This window comes from Manacus candei, unplaced genomic scaffold, assembly GCF_025592945.1.
Source record: "Manacus candei isolate 608988 ecotype Guabito, Panama unplaced genomic scaffold, ASM2559294v1 h1tg000017l, whole genome shotgun sequence".
In the NCBI taxonomy this organism is placed as follows: Eukaryota; Metazoa; Chordata; class Aves; order Passeriformes; family Pipridae; genus Manacus; species Manacus candei.
In genome coordinates, this window is record NW_026138065.1 from 14,319,030 (window position 1) to 14,338,248 (window position 19,219).

A 19,219-nucleotide genomic window follows, 5' to 3' on the forward strand; every position below is an offset into this window, starting at 1 on the left:
TGAAGATACTCCCATGCCTAAGATGTACCAAAGGATGAGAGAACGGATTGAAAGTAGCCCTGAGGAGAAGGACTTCAGGGTGTTGGTTGATGAGAAACTCAATGTGACCTGGCCATGTGCAGGTTGCTTGGGGCTCTGAGCAACCTGGTCTAGTGGAAGGTGTCCCTGCCCATAGCAGGAGGGTTGGAAGGACATGATCTTTAAGGTCCCTTCCAACCCAAACTACTCTATGATTCCATGCAGTGGAGCAGGATCTGGACATGCTGCTGGCCGGAGGGCCCAGGCTGTGGGGCCGTCAAGGCCAGGCACAGCCCTCTCTGCACGGGTCTGGCTACTGTGAGCCACCACCAGACACCTGGACAGGCTGCGGGCCGAGGCTGGCTCGATCTGTGTGGGGAGATCACAGAATCACAGAATTGTTAGGGTTGGAAGGAACTTTTGGAGATCATCCAGTTCAACCCCCCTGCCAAGGCAGGGTCACCTAGAGCAGGTAACACAGGAACACATCCAGGTGGGTTTTGAATGTCTTCAGGGAGGGAGACTCCACAACCTCCCTGGGCAGCCTTTTCTACCTCACCACCCTTTGCCACTTTCAATGTAAGGTTCTTCCTCATGTTGAGGTAGAACTTCTTGTGTTTTCATTTATGTCCATTACTCCTCGACCTGTCACTGGGCACCACTGAAAACAGCCTGGCATCATCCTCTTGGCATCCATCTTCGAGATATTTATATGCATTAATGAGATCCCCTCTCAGTTTTCTCTGAACTAAACAGGCCTAGCTCCCACAATCTCCTCATAAGAGAGATGCTCCATACCCCTAATGATCTTTGTGGCCCTCCGCTGGACCGTGTCCAGGAGTTCCATGTCTCTCTTGCTCTGAGGAGCCCAGAATCGGACACAGCGCTCCAAATGCGGCCTCACTGGGGCTGAGCAGAGGGGCAGGATCACCTCCCTCAACCTGCTGGCCACACCGTTCTCGATGCACCCTAGGATACTACTGGGCCTCCTGGCCGCCGGAACCCGGCTGTACAGCACTCGGCTGCCCAGCACCGGCACCGCCACGGACACGGACGGCACCGCCACGGACACGGACAGCGCCGCCGGGCCCGCCCCGTCGGGCTCGAACGCTCCGCCCCGCCCCGCCCCGGCCCGGCCCCGCGACCCGGACGCGGTTCGGGCGAGCGGAAGGGGCGGGCGCGGCCGGGGCGGCTCGGGGGGCACCGGTGCGATGTTTCTGACGGCGGCGGCCCGTGAGTGGCCCGTGAGGGGCGGAGCGGGGCCGGGGTCGGAGCCGGGGCCGGGCGGAGCGGGCGCCGGGCGGGGGTGGCCGTAGGGGTGGGCGGGCGGCTCGACAGCGGCGCTGCCCTTGCCCGCCCTGCCCCTCCCTCGGGGGAAGCTCAGGGTGACCTAAACACGACGTGCACAGACACAATGTAGATGAGCATTTTTTTTTTTTTTAAATTTTAGCGCAGTTTTGCATTTATGCTGTAGATATATGATTATTTTAAATGCGGTGGGCTGACAGAAATAATTCAGCCTGTTTCATGCTGTTTAGTGGGTTAACTCGGGGGACCGAAAACCAGCCTTGTGAGAAGGTCAGGCTCCCGTGAGAACAGCTCCCTGCCCTGGTTCACCCTCTGGCCAAGCAAAGCTTTGCGTTGGCACCACGGCAGGAACTGCAGCAGGAGTGGGCGTGAGCAAGTCGGGAAGAGTGGGGCTGCAGTTTCCACGTTCGTACCTGTCCTAACCTAGAGAATTCATACTCATTACTGAAGCTGAAAACTTACTGAAAACACCTGGAGGTTGCAGCAACTGCAGTCTGTCATGCTGAGCACTATATTTGCACAGACACCTACAAAGGTGGTATGATGGCAGAAGGAGCAGGCAGCTGACATCACATGGACGGATGAGTGGTGTTTATTGTGACAGTAAAGCTCTTTCCACTGTCTATCTGTGGCTTTTGCAAAGGCAGGCGGTGGAAAACTCTATATGTAACATATAAAGGAAGCAAGATAAAATGATAACTGTTTCTTTTGTTTTTCTCTTCTTCATGCTGCAAAAAACCACCAGTGGCCAAGAGCAAATCTAAGTAAGTGATGTTTTCCTAACCAGTTTTGGGTTTTGGGTACCACCCTGTATCTTTACAGAATGTTAGGCTTCTCTAAATTTTTTTAATATACCTGAGAGAATTGCAGACCTTGAGTCTAGCTGCCTCTTCTCTGTCCTTCTGTATGTGTGTCTTGTCACAGGTAAGTATAGAATGGTGTGAAACTCCTCGCTGGGTTCTGAAATTGAAGCAAAGGCAAGTTTGTCCTGTGGGCTGTTGCACTGATCTGAGCTGTAATATCCAAAGCACCTTGTGCAGGGGGAAGCACACCTCTGTGTGCTCTGTGATTAAAGAGAGGATGTAAATTATCTGCATATTCTTGCTCTTGTTTACCTTTCATACCTTTTTAGCTGAGGAGAGCAGACTGAGCTACAGTGTGAGTCTTTGTTGTCTGTGGGCTGAACTTTGGGCAGGTGCCTTGAAGCTTTCCCCTAGACAGTGGGCAGAGCACTTCCTAGGAGTGGACAGCATGCGGTCAGTCCTCTGGGTGTCTTGGTTTACTCTGTAGTCCAGCTCAGGAGAGATGTTATTGGGCTCTGGAAGAAAATTAGTCACAGTCCTCCAACCTGTAAAGAGAGCTGATGGTGTGTTAAGGCTTTGAAAGGAAGGAACATGTACTTGAAGCACACGAGTACTCTTACAGTGTGGGCACAAGGAGACAAGACTATGTGGAGAAAATTACTTGCATCCAAGATGCTATTTTAAAAGAAAATTAGCTAGACAAATGCAAGGGGCTAAAGTGATACATTTATGTGAACACATTCCTGTTTTCCCATTCCCAGAAGCTGCATTCCGTGTGAGTGTATTATCTTTCATACATTTTCTATATTTTGGTTTAAGACTCAGCCCTCGACAGAGCCAGTACCAACCACTTGCAGGGTTTGAGGAGATTTTTCTCTCACAGAATTTCTGCACAATTGTCAGGGTTTTAAATTAAGACACACTTCCCAAGTATGTCCCTGACAGAGGGCAGTTCAACTTCTGAGTGTTCTACTGTTCACAAAAACAAACACAGCAAAGCAGGAGGTTTCTGCGAGGTGAAAAAGTAGCTGTTTTAAATGGTGGTACTAATGGTAATGTAGGGATTTCTGCCACACACTCCATTTTATTTTTTTATCCTGATGTTTCTTTTGCTGTTCTTTAAAGTTCCATATATGCTTCAGGAATATTTTATGTTTATATATTTATCCTTCTGAACTTGCCTTGGGTTTCTCCCTGTGCCCCAATAGCTTTCTAGTGTTGTTTTCTGCCTTTGCTCCCAGTTAAATTTCTTCATTGGGGAGTGATTTTTTTGAACAAGGTGTGTTTGGAATGGGCTCGGCCTCAGATGTGTGGAGCACAAGAATTTCAAGGCCTGGTCAAACTGGTAACACTGATTCTCCCAGAAAGAGGAAACTGCACAGAAACTTTGAGGAAGTGGGTAAGGTATAGGGGAAGGAGTCTTTGTGGTCACTGGGGCTTCACAGCACACCTGCAGTAGTGTACAGGAGAGGACAATAATCAGGGATAATCCCAAGAATATGCTTGGTCAGTTAATCTGCAGGAATCCAGTGATTTTCTGTTCAAGGAAGTACACTAGTCGAAGTTGCACAAGTGAGGAAGAACAGGTTAATTTTGAGTGGCCATTCTGTATTAGAAACAGGAAAATGCAGGGAAATGGAAACTGAACTCAAAGCCCACATGCAGAGATGTGTCCATCTCTTTACTGCAATGGAAGAGAAAGACATAATTTACAGAATGGTTAAAGGGTTTTACCTTTCTTTTGAGACTTCAGAAGATGCCCTATGTCTGGGAAGTTGCATGGATCTTGGCATACTTCCAGGCTGGGGGTGTGGGGCAGCTTTTTCAGTCTCCTGACTTGCCCTGCTCCCAGGACACTGCAGGTCCTTCCAGCCCACCCCACAAACCGAGAGCCCTGCAGTGGGGAAGGGGGTTAACATCAAGCTCTGTGTCTAATGGGATGGATGGTGCCAAGGGGTCCTGCTTCTCCTTTTGCACGTCTCTTATTCCAGCCTATCTGCTCAGCTTCCTCTCTGCATGTGGAAGTGATAGTCTGATACAGTGTTATCTACAGCCTGAACATCTTTAACTACCATCATCCTTCCTCTCTTGCCATTATCTTTTAAGCCATAATGACTCAGTTCTGTGCTGATTTTTCTAATTCCTTTTTTTCTTTCATGCTTTTATTCCTCCTGCCACACTGTTCTGTGGAGGAGCTCCTTCTCTGTGGGCTTGTATCCTGTTCAAGAGTTGTTTACTTAAACTTGATGCTGGAGCTTATGGTTTATAGTGGGCTGTTTGTCTTGTTGTAAGTCTGATATTGATGCTCCCGTCCAGAACGTCTCTGAAGCTGAAATGGAGTATCTTATGTGATTGTGCCAAATTGTTTATGCTTAAACCTTGTCCATTTGCCTGTGCCCTGGCAGACATGTGGTACAGGCTGTAGCTGAGTGCCTGTGCATTGACACAGAGACATCCCTGTGACTTTAGATACATTCTGGTGAGGATGAAAAGTGCCGCGGAGACGGGCTTCTGTTTCAACGTCAGGAGACTCCGACTACAGGAAAAACTGGTCTTACTGAGATATGATCCCATTGGTAAGAGCTTGGGGAAAAAGTCAGTGCGCTTTCTATAAACTTCTCTGACTGTGTGGGGCAAAAGATTTGAATGTAACAGGATTTTCCCCATCTAAGCAGAATATGTCATAACATGTTTCATACTCAGATGACTGTACAGTTGCTGTTCTTCATGACATTCCAGTGGGAAGTAAGCATTACCCTCATTTTACAGATTGTGGCAGGGAAACAAAGTAATGACTTGCCTGACACATCAGAGACTTTGATGACAGCCATGCCACATGTCACTGGCAAAGCCAAGTGACACAGGAGTTCTTTCATTCTGTTTCTTTGTGTGGTTTGCTAGACTGTGCTACCTCCAACAAGCAGTCACGAAGTATGCATCAACAGAAGCATTCTTTTAAGTTGCCATGGGTGTTCTGAACAACAAATTTTAACCATCACTTACAAAATGGACTTTTTCTTTTAAAGGAGTAAACACAAGTTCTTCCTCCTCCACAAACGATGCCACTCTCCAGATGACAGTTAATGGGTTCCTTTATATTCCTTTGGTCCTCGCAAATTTTCTTAGCTTAAGAATCTGATTTGTTGGGGGGTGGTTACAGCACTTGCCAAACTGCCATTTGCTCACCCAGCTTTTTAAAAGTTGACTAAGAGTTCAAGTTTCTGTAGTTAACTTTAAAAAGCTGAATTTAATGTTAAAAAGCTTAATTTGGGTAAACTTAGAATTTAAACCAGACCATGCATGGTGGAGGTAATGCAAAAAAGGCTTATTTAAAGCTATAGACTAAAGAAATGTATTAAGCAGCTCCAAGTAGATAATATAATGCACGGCCAGTAGTTATGTGGTTCAAGCTTATTTTTCCTCATAATTTTATATGCTTCTTAGATGACTACTACCTTTTCATTCTTAGAGTTAATAGTACAACAGCTTTATGACAAGTGAGAGAAACCACCAGAGAAGCAATATGCTCTCATCAGAGCTGACAGAGGTTGCGCCTTTCCTTTTGAATTCCATACAAAAGGGAAATCAGAAATCCCTTGGACTATTTTCTTGAATAAGAAAAATTCGAATTACTGCATTGAAGCATTGTGCAAAGTGATCCTCCAGCAGCTTTGCAACTTGTAGGAAAGTGAAGAGCTCAGACAGAATAGGTAGTAGGTTTCTGAAGTAAGCTCTGATCTTTGTAGCCTGTAGTAGAATACAAGTGAGAAATTGATGTGAGAAAGTGCTGCATGTGTGAAGGGAAGCAAATTTGAGTCTGGATAACAACTCACATCAGGAATATGTTAGGAAGCATTTTCACTTGGCATGCATTTTCACCTTATGTTTTGTACTTCTCAGAAACCTGGGACCTCCGCAGAATGAAGCTTTTTAGTGAAGTAGTGGCAGGAGTGCCCAAGTTTCACTACCTCCTAGCTGCAGTGACAGAATGTGTTACTAAGCTGCAGTATTTCTTAAAACGAAACTTTTAAGTGGAAGAAGAGATTTTGTCACTGTGTGGATTGCTCTTGCATAGCTTTCAAAGGAATTCATATAATGAAGTTGAATCAAAACATGCTTTTCAAATGACACTAAAAAGCTTTGCTTTAATTTATTTTGTAATTTTGGGGTTTTAGTAATGTATTGACTATGCTTAACCAGTAGCTGAAGTGACTTTGCCAACATCTGCATCAGGTGCTAGGGGCAGGGTCAGTTTGTGCCCCTGTTGAGAGATCCACAGGACACTTCGTTAACTTCTCAGGCAGACTGTGAGATCAGCTATATCCAGCTCATCAACTGTAGTTGTTTGGGCTCTGGAGTTGAAAAGTAGTAGAAAGCAGTAAGAACCTATTTTTGTCCCTGTACGGAGCAGCTGTGACTCAGAGTAGTCACACAGAGCAGCTGTTGAATGTTTTCAGTCATTCCAATCCTGATACTTATTCTCACAGAGGTGAAGTGGACCTCTTAGGAACTAAAAATTACATGTGGTAAAGTGAAAGCACTACTAAATTCCTTCAAGAGCTGGTTAACAACAGTGCTGTGCCAGTCAGTTGCTCCACACTCATTTAAGCAGTGAAGGCAGCCAGGGGAAAAGGGACGTGGGCTCCTTTTTTTTAACACTTCGGGCTTCTTAACAAGTTCTTTTTCTTCCCCTATAGCAAAACAACGTGTCCTCTTCACAGAGAAGAGAAAAATCCGCTCTATGTGAACAGTGACTGGACTTGATTTATACATGAGGAGAGGATGGTCTGGGGGGAGGACGGGGTGAACGCTGATTCAGAAATCCAGCAACATGGGCTGAAAAGAGAGGAAATGAACTGGGATCACCGTCTCCTGTGATTTGAAGGCCATTGTGAATAAAACAATGTAGAGAGAGAAAATTCTTAATGTCTGGACATAGATCATCACAGTAACATTTATTTATCTTTTGAGTTATTTTTACAGTACTCAATTAAAAAAAAATTAAATAGCAAATCCCATTGTCTGTGTTTTCCATTGTGAAAGAGGCTGTAATCTTCAAAGGAACTATTGTTTTATAAAGCAATAAAAATTAACATTTTCCACAGCAGGAATTCAATGGCAGGATTGCAAGTTTTTCTAACCTACCAGCCACAGATGTGACAGTAGTGACCATAAGCTGGTGTCATTCCTTGGAGGGGTAATGTTGCACCAGCTCCTTCTGAGGAAAAAAAGCAGTGAGAACCTAGTCATGTAAGATGAGGTTTTGGATAAGCTATGACCACGGCTAAATGGGCTATATTATTTTCAGCCAGGTTAGTAGGATGGATTTTTCACTCCTGGGTTTTTGTCAAACATGAAGAAACCAAAGTATGTCTCTGATGTTTTTGGAAGCTTTTCTTCCTTAATTAGCTTGCCTATGTTTAGAACAATATGGCTAGAAACATTTTTCAAAATCTGCCTCCAGTAGCACTCTTGTCCTCTTTTCATTTGGAGGGACCTTCCTCCACCTTCCAGAATGTGGGGAGGTACAGTGCTGCATCTGAGGCGAGCGGGCACAGACGTGCCCGGGCTTGACGGACGGTGCTTTGTTGAGAGCCGCATGCTGGCCTTGGCGTCTGCAGCTGAGCACTGAAGTTGCAGTCTCAAAGCTAACACTCTGCTTCATGTGCTGCCATTGCCCATCAGAAGTTCTGATAAAATCAGTAAAAATACTGCCAGGAGCCCAATATCCTCCAGGTGTTTTGCTGTAAACTTCATGTAGTTCAGTACAGTGCATTGTGTGGGACAGCCACAAGCCCAAAGGCTGTGTGGGGCCAGAGAGACCTGCTGTGCTGTTTGAAAGACCCACCACCCCCACCCCATCTTACTACTGTAGAACAGGAACACAGGATTCCTGAAATAAGAAGCAAAGAGACTTTTCCGGCCTTTCCAGTCAGCAGAGGAGAACCTCCTTGTAGTTAGGAGAATAATGCTGTCTGGTATGAGATAAAATCAGCACAGTGATCTAGACAATCAATTAGAAAAGGTCCTGAGGCAAGTCCTTCCTGTAAGGATATGAAGATTGTGTCCCTGATGCCTGGACACTTACTGATGCGATGCAGTTAGACTTCCTGATCATTTCCTCCATGGATAACTTGGGATAGTAAGCCAGGTAGAAGGCCAGTGCTCCCACAAAACTGTCTCCAGCTCCCTAGAATAAAATAACAAACAAGCTTAAATGTATTTGCACAGGGAAACAATTCAGATGCCTTTACCGGAAAGACAGAAGTTGCAGCACTGATTGCAGGAGTCAGGAAATTGTTCAGGGGTTGAGTTTAATTCACTTTGCTATGCCTAGGAAATTCTGCAAAGTTAAACTAATGCCCCAATACTACCCTTATGCCCAGCTGCTGAGTCAAGGTGCGCATTTACAATATGGCTTAAAACTTAAAGAAAAGCAAGTGTACTACAGTTCAGCAAGATGCTGTTATAAACACTGCTTTCAAAACTTCCTGTTGTTGGAGTGTCTGATTGTGATTTCCCAACCTGGATGTTTCATTAAAGCTATTTTTCTCTCATTTAACTTCTGTTTTTCATAAAGGTCAGTGGTAGAAGGGGCAGAGAAAAAGGGAAAAAAATAAGCCATGTGGCTTGTGGTGTCCATTGCAGAACGATACATTTTGATGCTTCCAGAACTTAGCTGTTGTTCACTAAAAAGGTCCCACTAACACAGTCTGTGCTGTCACATAAACCACTCTTATTCCTGGGGCAAGCTTTGCCACTTCTGCTGAGATTGACCATGGGGGTGGAGGACAGTGACATTCCCCTGGACCTCCAGCAGCTGTGGCCATCTTGAGGGTTGTCTGCAGGCTGTGCCTTTCCTGCCCCTTGGGAGGCAGGGAGTAGGGAGTATGCCTGCACCACATGGGCACCAACCAGCCCTGGCTTGGCTCTGACCCTCTTGCCCAGATACCACTGGTTCTGCTCTGGGCAGCAAGGAATGACAGCTGTTTGCCTCCCGAGGGCTTTTTATTGTTTTGCCATGTTCAGTGCTATGCAGTGACCCCAACAACTGGAAAAATTTAACTTAATTGATTATCATTTTTTACTTCATTTGCTCATTTTGGTCCACAGTGTCCTTCCCCCCTCCTCCCCTAAAACTGGCTTGGTTTCTAAGACTGATACCAATTCTTGCTAGTACCATAAAACTGGTCCTAAGGTCCCCTTTTTTTAATCATACACCAGTATGATTTTACACCACTAAAAGCATTACACCAGACACACTAGTATTATCTTATTTCTTTCCAGAACCAGCATATGGACTATTTCCCTGAGAGGTTTTGCCTCTGTAGTTGTAATAAATAGGCCCCAAGAGTCATGGGACAAGAACAAAGGGCCTGGAAAAAACTTAGCTAAAACAGCTGAGCAAAATTTCTAATGGAAGTTAAGGCTGCAAAGTAATTTTCCAGTTTTGAGTACTAGTGGTTCTCAGTCTTAAACTCCTACTTACCCTAAAATCAGCTGCATATGATATCATTCTGGCAAAACAATGCCACTTCCACAGAAATGTTTTCATAACATTACAAGCAGCTGACAGGGCAGACCAGTGTAGCCGCTGCAAGGGAACCCTGAAGCAGTGGTGAGTGCAGAATAGGGGCGCCTGCCCTATGCCTGGCCTCTCCTTGCCCAGCCCTTCCACAGTGGCTGTTTGTATTGGTGTTCCCAGTCAGGAAACTCCTTGCTTAATGCTCACTTAGCCTGGAGTTTGGGTACTCTCTCCCATCAGAGTGCAGTGGAGAGCATTGCCTGGCAAATGACAAGTTAATAAGCGAAGCTGTAGCCTGGCCTGCAGCTGTAGCAGCACCTGTTTCAACAGTTCTGTATTCCTGAACATAGCAGGGGCAGGTGAAGGTTTTTATCAATTTCTGTTAGGCCTTTGTCTCCCTTCTGGTTTCCGGAGCGCTCCCACAATGGCAGGTGGAGCAAGAGCAGGTGATTGCTAGTTAAGCATTGCCAGTGTCTTTTGTCTGATGCATAATAGAAAAATCTCCAGCCCATCTGAGAGTTTGTAATCTAATCAGTGCATGATTAATTATTAAAGCTATTTTGGTACTGTTGTTACAGACAGAAGTAGAATTTCAGCACGCAGATCTGTTCTGTGTAGCTCTAGCAGGAAGAACTCATCATTTTTACATCAAATATCTCTCATACAGTGATCACTGGGAAATGGCAGTGGCCAAATATTTTAATGAGGAATACTCAGAATATCTGGTGTCAAATAGCATAAATTATTACTTGACAGCAGCATGGAGCAGAATACTGTCTTTTTGATTTTTTTTTTTTAATAATTGCTGCACTGTTGGCCATTGGAGCAAAAAAAAAGACTTAACTGCATGTCACCCAGGCCTTAGTATGACAGTGAAATGGAATGCAAGTTCTCTCTGCAATGCTACTATGCCCCTCTGCTTGTGGGTGATGCTCTGAGGTTGTGAGACGGCTGTAGATCTCCCTTTTGGTGGGAATGAATAATGATAAATAACTCTAAAAGCAAAAAACTAGGAGAACAGCGGAATTCCATGCAGAATGGAAAAAGGCTCCCTAGCGTTTCTTTGCAAGAGGAAAGGTTAGAGGGTGATTGGAGAATATACAGAAGGATTTGATGCCAGTAAAATTTTACTGAAATCCTTACTTCTTATACATAATTGAAGTAGTCAGTAACTCTAAAGCTCAGTTACTACTGACCCCAAGGGTATAATAAATTCAGATGTTGGTAAGCAAACGTTTTGTAGGGGGGTGTTTTCAATACAGGAGCTGCTGCACTGAGAACAGTGTCATGCATCAGACTGATTATGTAGATACCCTGTTCAGCCTTGCTTCTGGTCTGTGCAGACATGACTGGTCAAACATGACTTAAAGAGCAATAGCAGAACTGATTCAGCTGCAAGGTTAACTGCAATAAGAACTATTTTTGGCTTACAGAAACAGATCTTCCTTCTTTGGTATTGTGGATTAAACTACATGGGGTTTGGTAGAATCAGAGAAGGTTGGCAGAGAGCAGAAGAAGGAACAGGCTCAAAGTAAAATAAAGATTGTCCAAATGCTGGAATAGCAAATTTAGTAGCTTTACATTTACCTATTTCAAAGCCTGCTATAAGAAAAATAATTCTCACCTACTTCACAAAAATAATGAATTTGAAAACGACTAGTAAGGTGCATTTATTCTGCCCACTGACAAAATACAAACACAGAGTATGTAATATTTTGCATTCTTCAGCATTTGTCTTCCAGGAATCCTAATACACTGCAGACTTTGAGATAATCCTCGTATCTTTGAGAGCCTGGAGACAATTCATTCCATAATTATAAAAGTGTAAGTTATTTAACCTTTCTGTAAAGCAGGAGACGCTAGTTTGTATGAAATAAAATAAAGAATTGGATTTAAAAAGTTGTCTGATATGATATGGCTCATTCTAAAATGCAAATGTCATGGTTTTGACTAAGCTTTATGGTTTTGAAGCAGTTTAAAATCTATTTATATTCTGTGCCACTAGTCTGGAAGGTCCTTGTTTTCCTGGGTGTCTGGAAAAGGGCATTTTTGTTTCTTATAATCCAGCACTGATTGAGATCCTGTGCCTCTAGAGAAGAGAAAACCCATGAAAACACTTCTATTTATACCTCAGCTTTTGTTATTCCTGATTTGTCAGAAGCTGGTTTACAACTTTAGTATAACTATTTTTATATGATGTTGCCCTGAGAAGCTTTTTAGGGAAGTGCTTTGTAAGTGGAAACTATATTGTTCAACAGCCTTTCCAGCAAGTAAAGCCTTTTTCAATCCATCATGCACAGAATAATAGAATGCATTTCACAATAAGATGACTTGCTCACCAAAAAAAAATTGGAGGCCAAAAGGCCAAAAGCTACAGTTCACAGAATGGCAGCAGTTGCACTGCCTTGTTCCTGGGCAACCTCTTCTTCAGCCTTTGCCCTCCCAGCCTGTCCTCTTGGGCAAGGGCAATGGCAACCATGTAAGAACAGGAGGGGGCTTTGGTTTCTGAAGCCTGATGTTGTTACTGAACTTCAGAAAACTTTTCTTGTGTGATTTTTCAAGAAGTCACAGTCCATGTGTGCTCTGGGTATTACAGGGTTTCACTCCATTACATACATTTTAAGAGCATGTTACCAAGGCCTAAAAGCAACACCCTAAAAGGATGTTGTATAGCAGAACAAGAGAAATGTTATGCCTGTGATGATAAATTCTTCATTTAGTGAATAAATCAAAATATCAATCCAAAAGCTGCCAAAAACTGCCTTATAATGCAGAACCAGTGACACTGCTTTCAATGATGCTTAGAGTCTCCTAGGAGCATTCACAGCAGTGCACAAATGAATGAAGCCTGAGGATTACACTGATTTAGTGCAGTCTAAATCCATGGCAATGCAGAGATGCCCAACTCTGTGAAGGAATTGGGCCTTGGAGAATTCCTGATGTATTTATAGCACTCCACAACTGTGTGATACTGGATTATGCTAAGGATGTTATCACTATGTCACATCTGCTCAGCATTCCTTGCTGTACCCCTGCCTACTCTGTACCCAAACTGCAAATTAGCCCTATATAACACAAAACCAGCTGTCAGCAAAGATGCTCTCTATCCATTCCTCATAAGTGGGGAAAGCCTATGTCTCCCTACAAGAATCCCTGGGCTATGCTTTGATGAAAGGTTACTAGTAGAACTGGAGAAACATTTCCAGCCTTCAGATATATTCAGACAGTCTTGTGCTGAGAGGGTCTATGTCTCAGTATGAGATAATTTCAGCTGAAATGCTCAGGGAGTAAAATACCCTTTGGTGACTGTGTGGGGTGGGTTGACCCTGGCTGGATGCCAGGTGCCCACCAAAGCCACTTTGCCACTCCCCTCCTCAGCTGGACAGGGGAGAGAAAATAGAATGAAAGGTTCATGGGTTGAAACAAGGGCAGGGACCAATTATCATCACAGGTAAAATGGACTTGACTTGGGGAAATTAATTTATTACCAATCACATCAGAGTAGGATAATGAGAAATAAAACCAAAACCTAAAACATCTTTCCCCACCCCTCCATTCTTCCTAAGCTTACACTTAGGATTTCCAATTTCTCTACCTCCTCCCCCTGCAGCAGTGCAGGGGGAGAGGGATGGGGGCTGCAGTCAGTTCATTTGTTCCACATCTTCTCTGCCACTCCTTCCTCCTCAGGGGAACTCCTCACACTCTTCCCCCACTCCAGCATGGGGTCCTTGCCACAAGAGACAGGCCTCCATGAACTTCTCCAATGTGAGTCCTTTCCATGGACTACAGTTCTTCATGAACTGCTCTAGCGTGGGTCCATTCCTCATGGTTCAGCCCTTCAGGAACAGGCTGCTCCAGTGTAGGTCCCCCACGGGGTCACAAGTTCTGCCAGCAAATCTGCTCTAGCGTGGGCTCCTCTCTCTGCAGGTTCTGCCAGGAGTTTGCTCCAGCACGGCCTTCCTATGGGGTCACAGCCTCCTTTGGCCACCCACCTGCTCCAGTGTGGGTCTCCTCCACCGGCTGCAGGTGGATCTCTGCTCCAGCAGCTGGAGCACCTCCTCCCCCTCCTTCTCCAGTACCCTTAGTATCTGCACAGATGCTTCTCTTACGTATTCTCACTCCTTTCTCCAGCTGTTTTTGCACAGCAGTATTTTTCTCCCTTCTTAACTACATTTTCCCAGAAGCACTACCACCATCACTGGCTCAGCCTTGGCCAGTGGTGGGTCCATCTTAGAGCATTGGCTCTATTGGACATGGGGGAAGCTCCCAGCAGCTTCTCACAGAAGCCACACCTGTAGTCCCCCACTACAAAAACCTTGCCATGCAAACCCCATACACAGTGATTGAATCAGTTATAAAGCTCTTTATTTTGTCTTTATGTTTCCTTCTCCCTGAAAGAGCCCATGTTTATCCCCTATGAGATGGAGAATGATTTATTTCTGGAAATATTGCAGGCTGGTTTTTTTACATTTGCATTTATTTGTCTGTGGAATACTTTTTTTGGAGGTTAATATTTTTCTCCCCACATTTTTCCTTATGTTTCACTGGAGAGATATTTTGGCAGTTTAAATTAAGACAGTCTTTAAATTAAACTAACTCCACTATCTTGAAACTCTCCTGAAATTAAAGTAATTTGACTATCTTCAAACTATTTTCTCACCTCAAGGCCTAGGAAGGGTGACTACTCTCATGGTGTCTGAGGTTGCTGATCCTGTGTGGAAGCATTGTTGTCGTTGTAGGGTACCCTACAGATACTGGTGTGGCTTTGCATGGCTGTGCTTAAAGGAGCAGACCTTTTGTTACAAACCTCTAAAACATGAAATATTTGAAAATAACAAAGAGATTTTCCACTAACACAGTTATTCCTGTATATTTGCATGGAATTTTGAGCCAGAACAAAATGATAAGATGTCCTTAACATGGAATTACCAAATTTTGCAACAAAAACCAAAAGAACTTGAATCAAAGGGCTCACCTTTTTAGGTCTAAGTTAGGCTTTTGGTGCTGACTAAAGAACACTGCAAAGACACTTGCGTTGAAAATAAAGGAGAAGTACTAGGAAAAGCACACGGTACCCCCAACCTTTAGGGTCTGGGTCTGCAGCTGCATTACTGTGCTTAATCTGTGCTCTGGTAACTGAGTGTTTCTACAGTCTTGTAGAACATCTACCCTAATCCAAAGGAAAATATATAGAGAGAATCACAGTGGTAGTGGTGCTTGTCTGTTCCTTTCTTCTTCCCCTCTGCCTTCCCCACACACCTCCCAGTGATGTCTGATGTGGTCTGCACACTCCAGACCAAGTCATGGAGAACTGTTACACTGCTGCCCCACCATATACTCCTTCCTCTGAGCCACGTGCAGAACGGCTGTGCTCAGCCACTGTTTAACAGCGGCAGGAGGTGTAAGATAACACGTTTTAATTTGCATTCCCTGTAGGTTGACAGTGCACTGCTAATTCCAGTGATTCAGACTGCAGTTTCGTAATAGGTTTAAGCCAATCCATGGCTATGCTACTGCTGAAAGGCTCAGTCCCCACTCATGTTTTTATCCTTGTCTCATGTTCCCACGCCCTCCTCTACACCAGATCTAGAACCTGTGCAGCCAAGCAGTGAGGCAGATCAGTTCTCTGATCCTTCTAAGTCAGACAACATTGACCAAGCAACAATAGTTTCTGCCCAGATCAGCAAGTTGCTATATTACCATGTGATAGCTAGTCCAAAGCAAAGGAGAAAGAGGTTAAAAACACTCCTTTCAGCCTGATCTTGGATCAGCTTGAGCCAACTGTGAAACCTCACCCTCAGTCAACACCAGGCAATTCATTAACTCAGTTGTGTATCCAAATCCTAATACTCTGGCTCCTTGTTCACACAGGGAAAGCCATCTGTTCCACTCTTCCCCCTGTACCCTGTGGGCTCAGACCAGATGAATGAGGGAACGACCATGCTTCCTTTCTGTATCTTTACCAGATTCTGTCCTGGGAAGGAGCAATCCCTGACTTTCTTGCATTTATGTTGCGACGTACTTGCACAGCCACGAATGGGGAAAATTTCTTCCTGACTTACTCAAGCTGAACAAGGGCAGCATATCATCTGGTCCTTCACATGTCCTGAGGACTTAGATGTAACTAAACTACACCCACTGCAGACTATCAGTTGGGAAACACCAAAACCAAAGCACACCACACAGTGCTTCACATCAGCCATCAGGAATTTTTACCCACTTCCTGACAGATTTCCTGATGGTTCATTAACAGTGATTAATCAGCCTGACCGTTAACCCCCTGCATTCCTGAGAGATTAATTTCAGTACAAGGCCTCCTGCATGCAATTTTTTTGCTTTCTGAAACATCCCACTATATTAAGTTATGCACTGTTTCTAAAAAGAACAGTGACAAGCATTACAGATGCATGAATTCCCCTGAAATGTTTGGTTTGTGGTGAATGTTGGAAATAAAACATACAACATTCACAACTCTGCAATTTTTAATTTGTATGTCATCTAAAAAGCACAGATGAAAGTATCTGTTTTACATTTCAAAGCCTCTATCAGCATGTGCTTTGAAGGCAGGTAATAGTGATGGGAAATGAACCCAAATTAAGATCAAGGATGTTAAGAACACCCACTTTGAGACATCTGTGGGCTGAATCCAGAGCTCCAGATCTTTCCTGGACTAACAGGAGTCAGATGAGCTACCCATCCTTTGAAAGTGAGGCACAGCTTGGGAACCTCAGAACTGAGATATGCAGAATTAGTAAGTGGACTCCACAGCTCTGCTGGACTCTCAATCAGGATCAGAACAGAGTAACTCCCACCTCACTATTTACAAGAAAAAATACTGCAAGTTGTCTGTGAAGTGATGGCTTTCTCTCAGTGCACACTAAAGAAAACTGAGAAGGAGCACAAGAGACCTTCGTTCTGATGTGTGATAATATTCCAGTATGCTGCTCAGCACCAGGGAACAAAGTTATTCTGTGTTATAGACTGTGTTAGTCTAACCCCAGAAAGCCAATAAAGTATTCACCCACAGGGAGCACTCTGTTTTCTAAATCATCGAAACAATTCAGTGTGATGATGCTCATATAAACACCTTTCAACTCCAGATAGCATTAATGAGAGGTGACGAATTTATTTCTTTCTTACACAATGGAGTAAGAGCACTGAATCAGGAATTCCACATGCCATTCTGAAAACAATGGGTCCATGTCGCTGAACCTGTGAGATTCCCATCAACCAAACAACTCATCACTACTCTGATTTCTACGGTACCAGAGTAACAGATATTTCATCAAGGAATATTTCAATTTGGGATACACTTCTATGTAAATTTCCTGTTTAAGATTCAGTGAACTTTTGCCTTGTAGCTGCCTCTTTCCTGGTTTCACACTTGAGCTATATTCTATCATTTGATTCGGAAGTTCATACCTCACAAAGAAACTCAGAAACAGCAAACCCTCCACACCTGGTTTGTTTTTTGTGTTTTGTTTGTTTGTTTGTTCGTTTTGGTTTTTTTCTGGAGTGCACACAAAATACCATATGACATAAAAAACACAGTACTGGAAAACTCATTGCACTTCAGCTGAACACAAAACTCTCCAGTGGCACTCTTGCGAAGTACAGCATATATACCACGACGTGTCAACAAAATGGAAGCACATGGACATCATCGCTAACAGATATAAGATGGACTTTCAGATGAACATGCTAAAGAAGCTGTATCTACCTTTCCCAGAGTCTGAACTCGCACAGAATCAACAGTAGTGGTTGAAGCCTGGCACTAAATATAGTAGTTGTTCAGAAGGTTGATTTGTACTTCTCAAACTGGTTTATCAAGCCTCAAAAACACGCAGCTACTCTACTACTCTAATCAAAAGCTTCACTTATCTCATTTCCTTGAGCAGTACTTCACTCCTTTCATTATTCATGTCACACTTGCACCAAATTGTGATTTCATCCTAACAAAGCTCATGCTTACACATTAATTCACAAATTTCATTTAATGAACAAATGAAACTGGAGTCGAAGCTCTGCCCAGAATACATCACGGTATTTTGATAGTACACTGCAAATTCTGGCAGTGGGTTTCCCTTCCAAACAATGAGCTTCCCAACCAGGACAGAACTGGGCAGATTGTCACTGACTGTGTCACCCTGTATCATGTATGAGGCTGACATGGCTTCAGGACCCCATAATCTACCAGCTAAGTAAGAAGAAAGAAATCTCTGTGCTGGGCAATTTCACTAGCCACATGTGTTTTTTTTCTCTCAGATTGAAAATGCCAAAAGACTCTTAGTGATCCCATCTAATCTCACGAGAAGCACTCAGAATGACACAACTGCCATCTCGCCTGGAATTGATCAAAAAAACATTCTTTTTTTGCACGAAAGCTCCATATGCTCGAGTGCCTCTTTCAAAACCACAGTATATAGCCTTTGTTGGCTGGCCACTGCTTCTGCCTACCTCTGAACTACACATCCTGGGAGGGAAAAAAGCCACCAAACTTCAGGAGGTTTTTTTGTCTGAGCTCACCCTAGCTTTGTCCTCTTGCCAGCTCCCTGCATTCTTTTTCCAACTGAATTTGTGTAATCGTTTCGATGAGTACTCAAGCTGTATATCCTCTCTCAAAGTTCAGTTAGATGTGACTTACAAGCCAGAATTGCTGCTCTGCTCTATTGTTCACTGCTACCCACTCATTCTGTTGTACTTAACCTGTGGGGCAGGAGTGCAGAAAACAGGGCTCTCACACCTTACTCACGGTCTTCAGCAGTAGGGGAGCACCAAGGCATTCTCTGTGGCATTCCCTGTAAAATGGATCTTTCCAAGGAACACACTGCCTGCTTAATGATTTCAGTAACAAAATCACAGACAACAGCAATGAGGCACAAGCTTCTAGAGACTTCTCTTACCTTTTCCCCATATTTCTGTGTCTATTTGTGCTTTGGAATGAATAAAACAAATACTCCTTATAGCTATTTGGGCAGTTGACAAACATTGCTGCCAGAATTTGGGAATCTGTTTTTCTACAGGTGAGTTGTTCTGGAATAGCTGGTTTTATGTCTGCATGTCTACCTCTACATACATAGACATAAAAGAAAACCCTAAGGAAAGTAACAAAATCATCACACTCAACTGCAAACTGGCTATTAAAGACACCCCTATAGGTTACTGCTATCAATCACCAAAACTTAACAGCTTTAGCTTCCTTCCATTTCTCTAGTGAATGCTGCAAAACACATTCTGTCCATGGGGCAGGCTACTAAAGAGTAATTCCTTTATTCTTGATAAGAAATGCAACTTCTGGCATTTTCTGTGGTTAGAATTTGCAAAAGCAAGAAGACTGATTTCCCCACTATTCTCATTTCTCTGTTCTTGTTCTTTTGAAAACCTAATTATGCAATATCACCGATCCAACTCAAACCTTTCTTGTTTCTGTAGTGACCAGAATTACTTGGCAGTGAAAACTCTGTTGGGGGAAATCAGGAAATCTGATATTGTTCAATATCAACATTACTGCAATTGGCATTTCTGGGCAACTAAGTAGGCGAGGGGCTCCAGAGCCAGGTTTGCC

The 19,219-nt window shown here is 43.8% G+C and overlaps 2 protein-coding genes and 1 long non-coding RNA gene across 5 annotated transcripts in view; 1 reads left to right on the forward strand and 2 right to left on the reverse strand.

Moving 5' to 3' along the window:
* The first annotated feature begins 1,151 nt into the window (after positions 1 to 1,151).
* On the forward strand, positions 1,152 to 7,142 carry MRPL33 (mitochondrial ribosomal protein L33). The gene is made up of 4 exons (XM_051782925.1): positions 1,152 to 1,251; positions 2,072 to 2,090; positions 4,599 to 4,705; positions 6,827 to 7,142. Exons 1-4 carry the CDS (start codon positions 1,230 to 1,232, stop codon positions 6,874 to 6,876), a joined length of 198 nt encoding a protein of 65 aa, XP_051638885.1. The 5' UTR covers positions 1,152 to 1,229; the 3' UTR covers positions 6,877 to 7,142.
* Positions 1,866 to 2,587, reverse strand: LOC127469066 (uncharacterized). The gene is made up of 3 exons (XR_007903820.1): positions 2,451 to 2,587; positions 2,182 to 2,286; positions 1,866 to 1,986 (listed from the first exon to the last, which is right to left on the reverse strand). It is a non-coding gene; the product is annotated as an uncharacterized LOC127469066 (long non-coding RNA).
* Positions 6,539 to 19,219, reverse strand: part of RBKS (ribokinase) — a 71,920-nt gene continuing 59,239 nt past the window's right edge. For all 3 annotated transcript variants that reach the window (XM_051782917.1, XM_051782914.1, XM_051782915.1), the window contains one exon: positions 6,539 to 8,319. In XM_051782917.1, the coding sequence (XP_051638877.1) occupies positions 8,146 to 8,319 (174 nt within the window). In that variant the 3' untranslated portion in view covers positions 6,539 to 8,145. The remainder of the gene's footprint in view (positions 8,320 to 19,219) is intronic.

Excerpts from the sequence above, each read along its gene's own strand:
- MRPL33 (XM_051782925.1), top strand. The coding sequence starts at position 1,230 with ATGTTTCTGACGGCGGCGGCCC. Across the intron at positions 4,706-6,826 it reads ACTGAGATATGATCCCATTG|CAAAACAACGTGTCCTCTTC; the intron begins GTAAGAGCTTGG and ends CTTCCCCTATAG.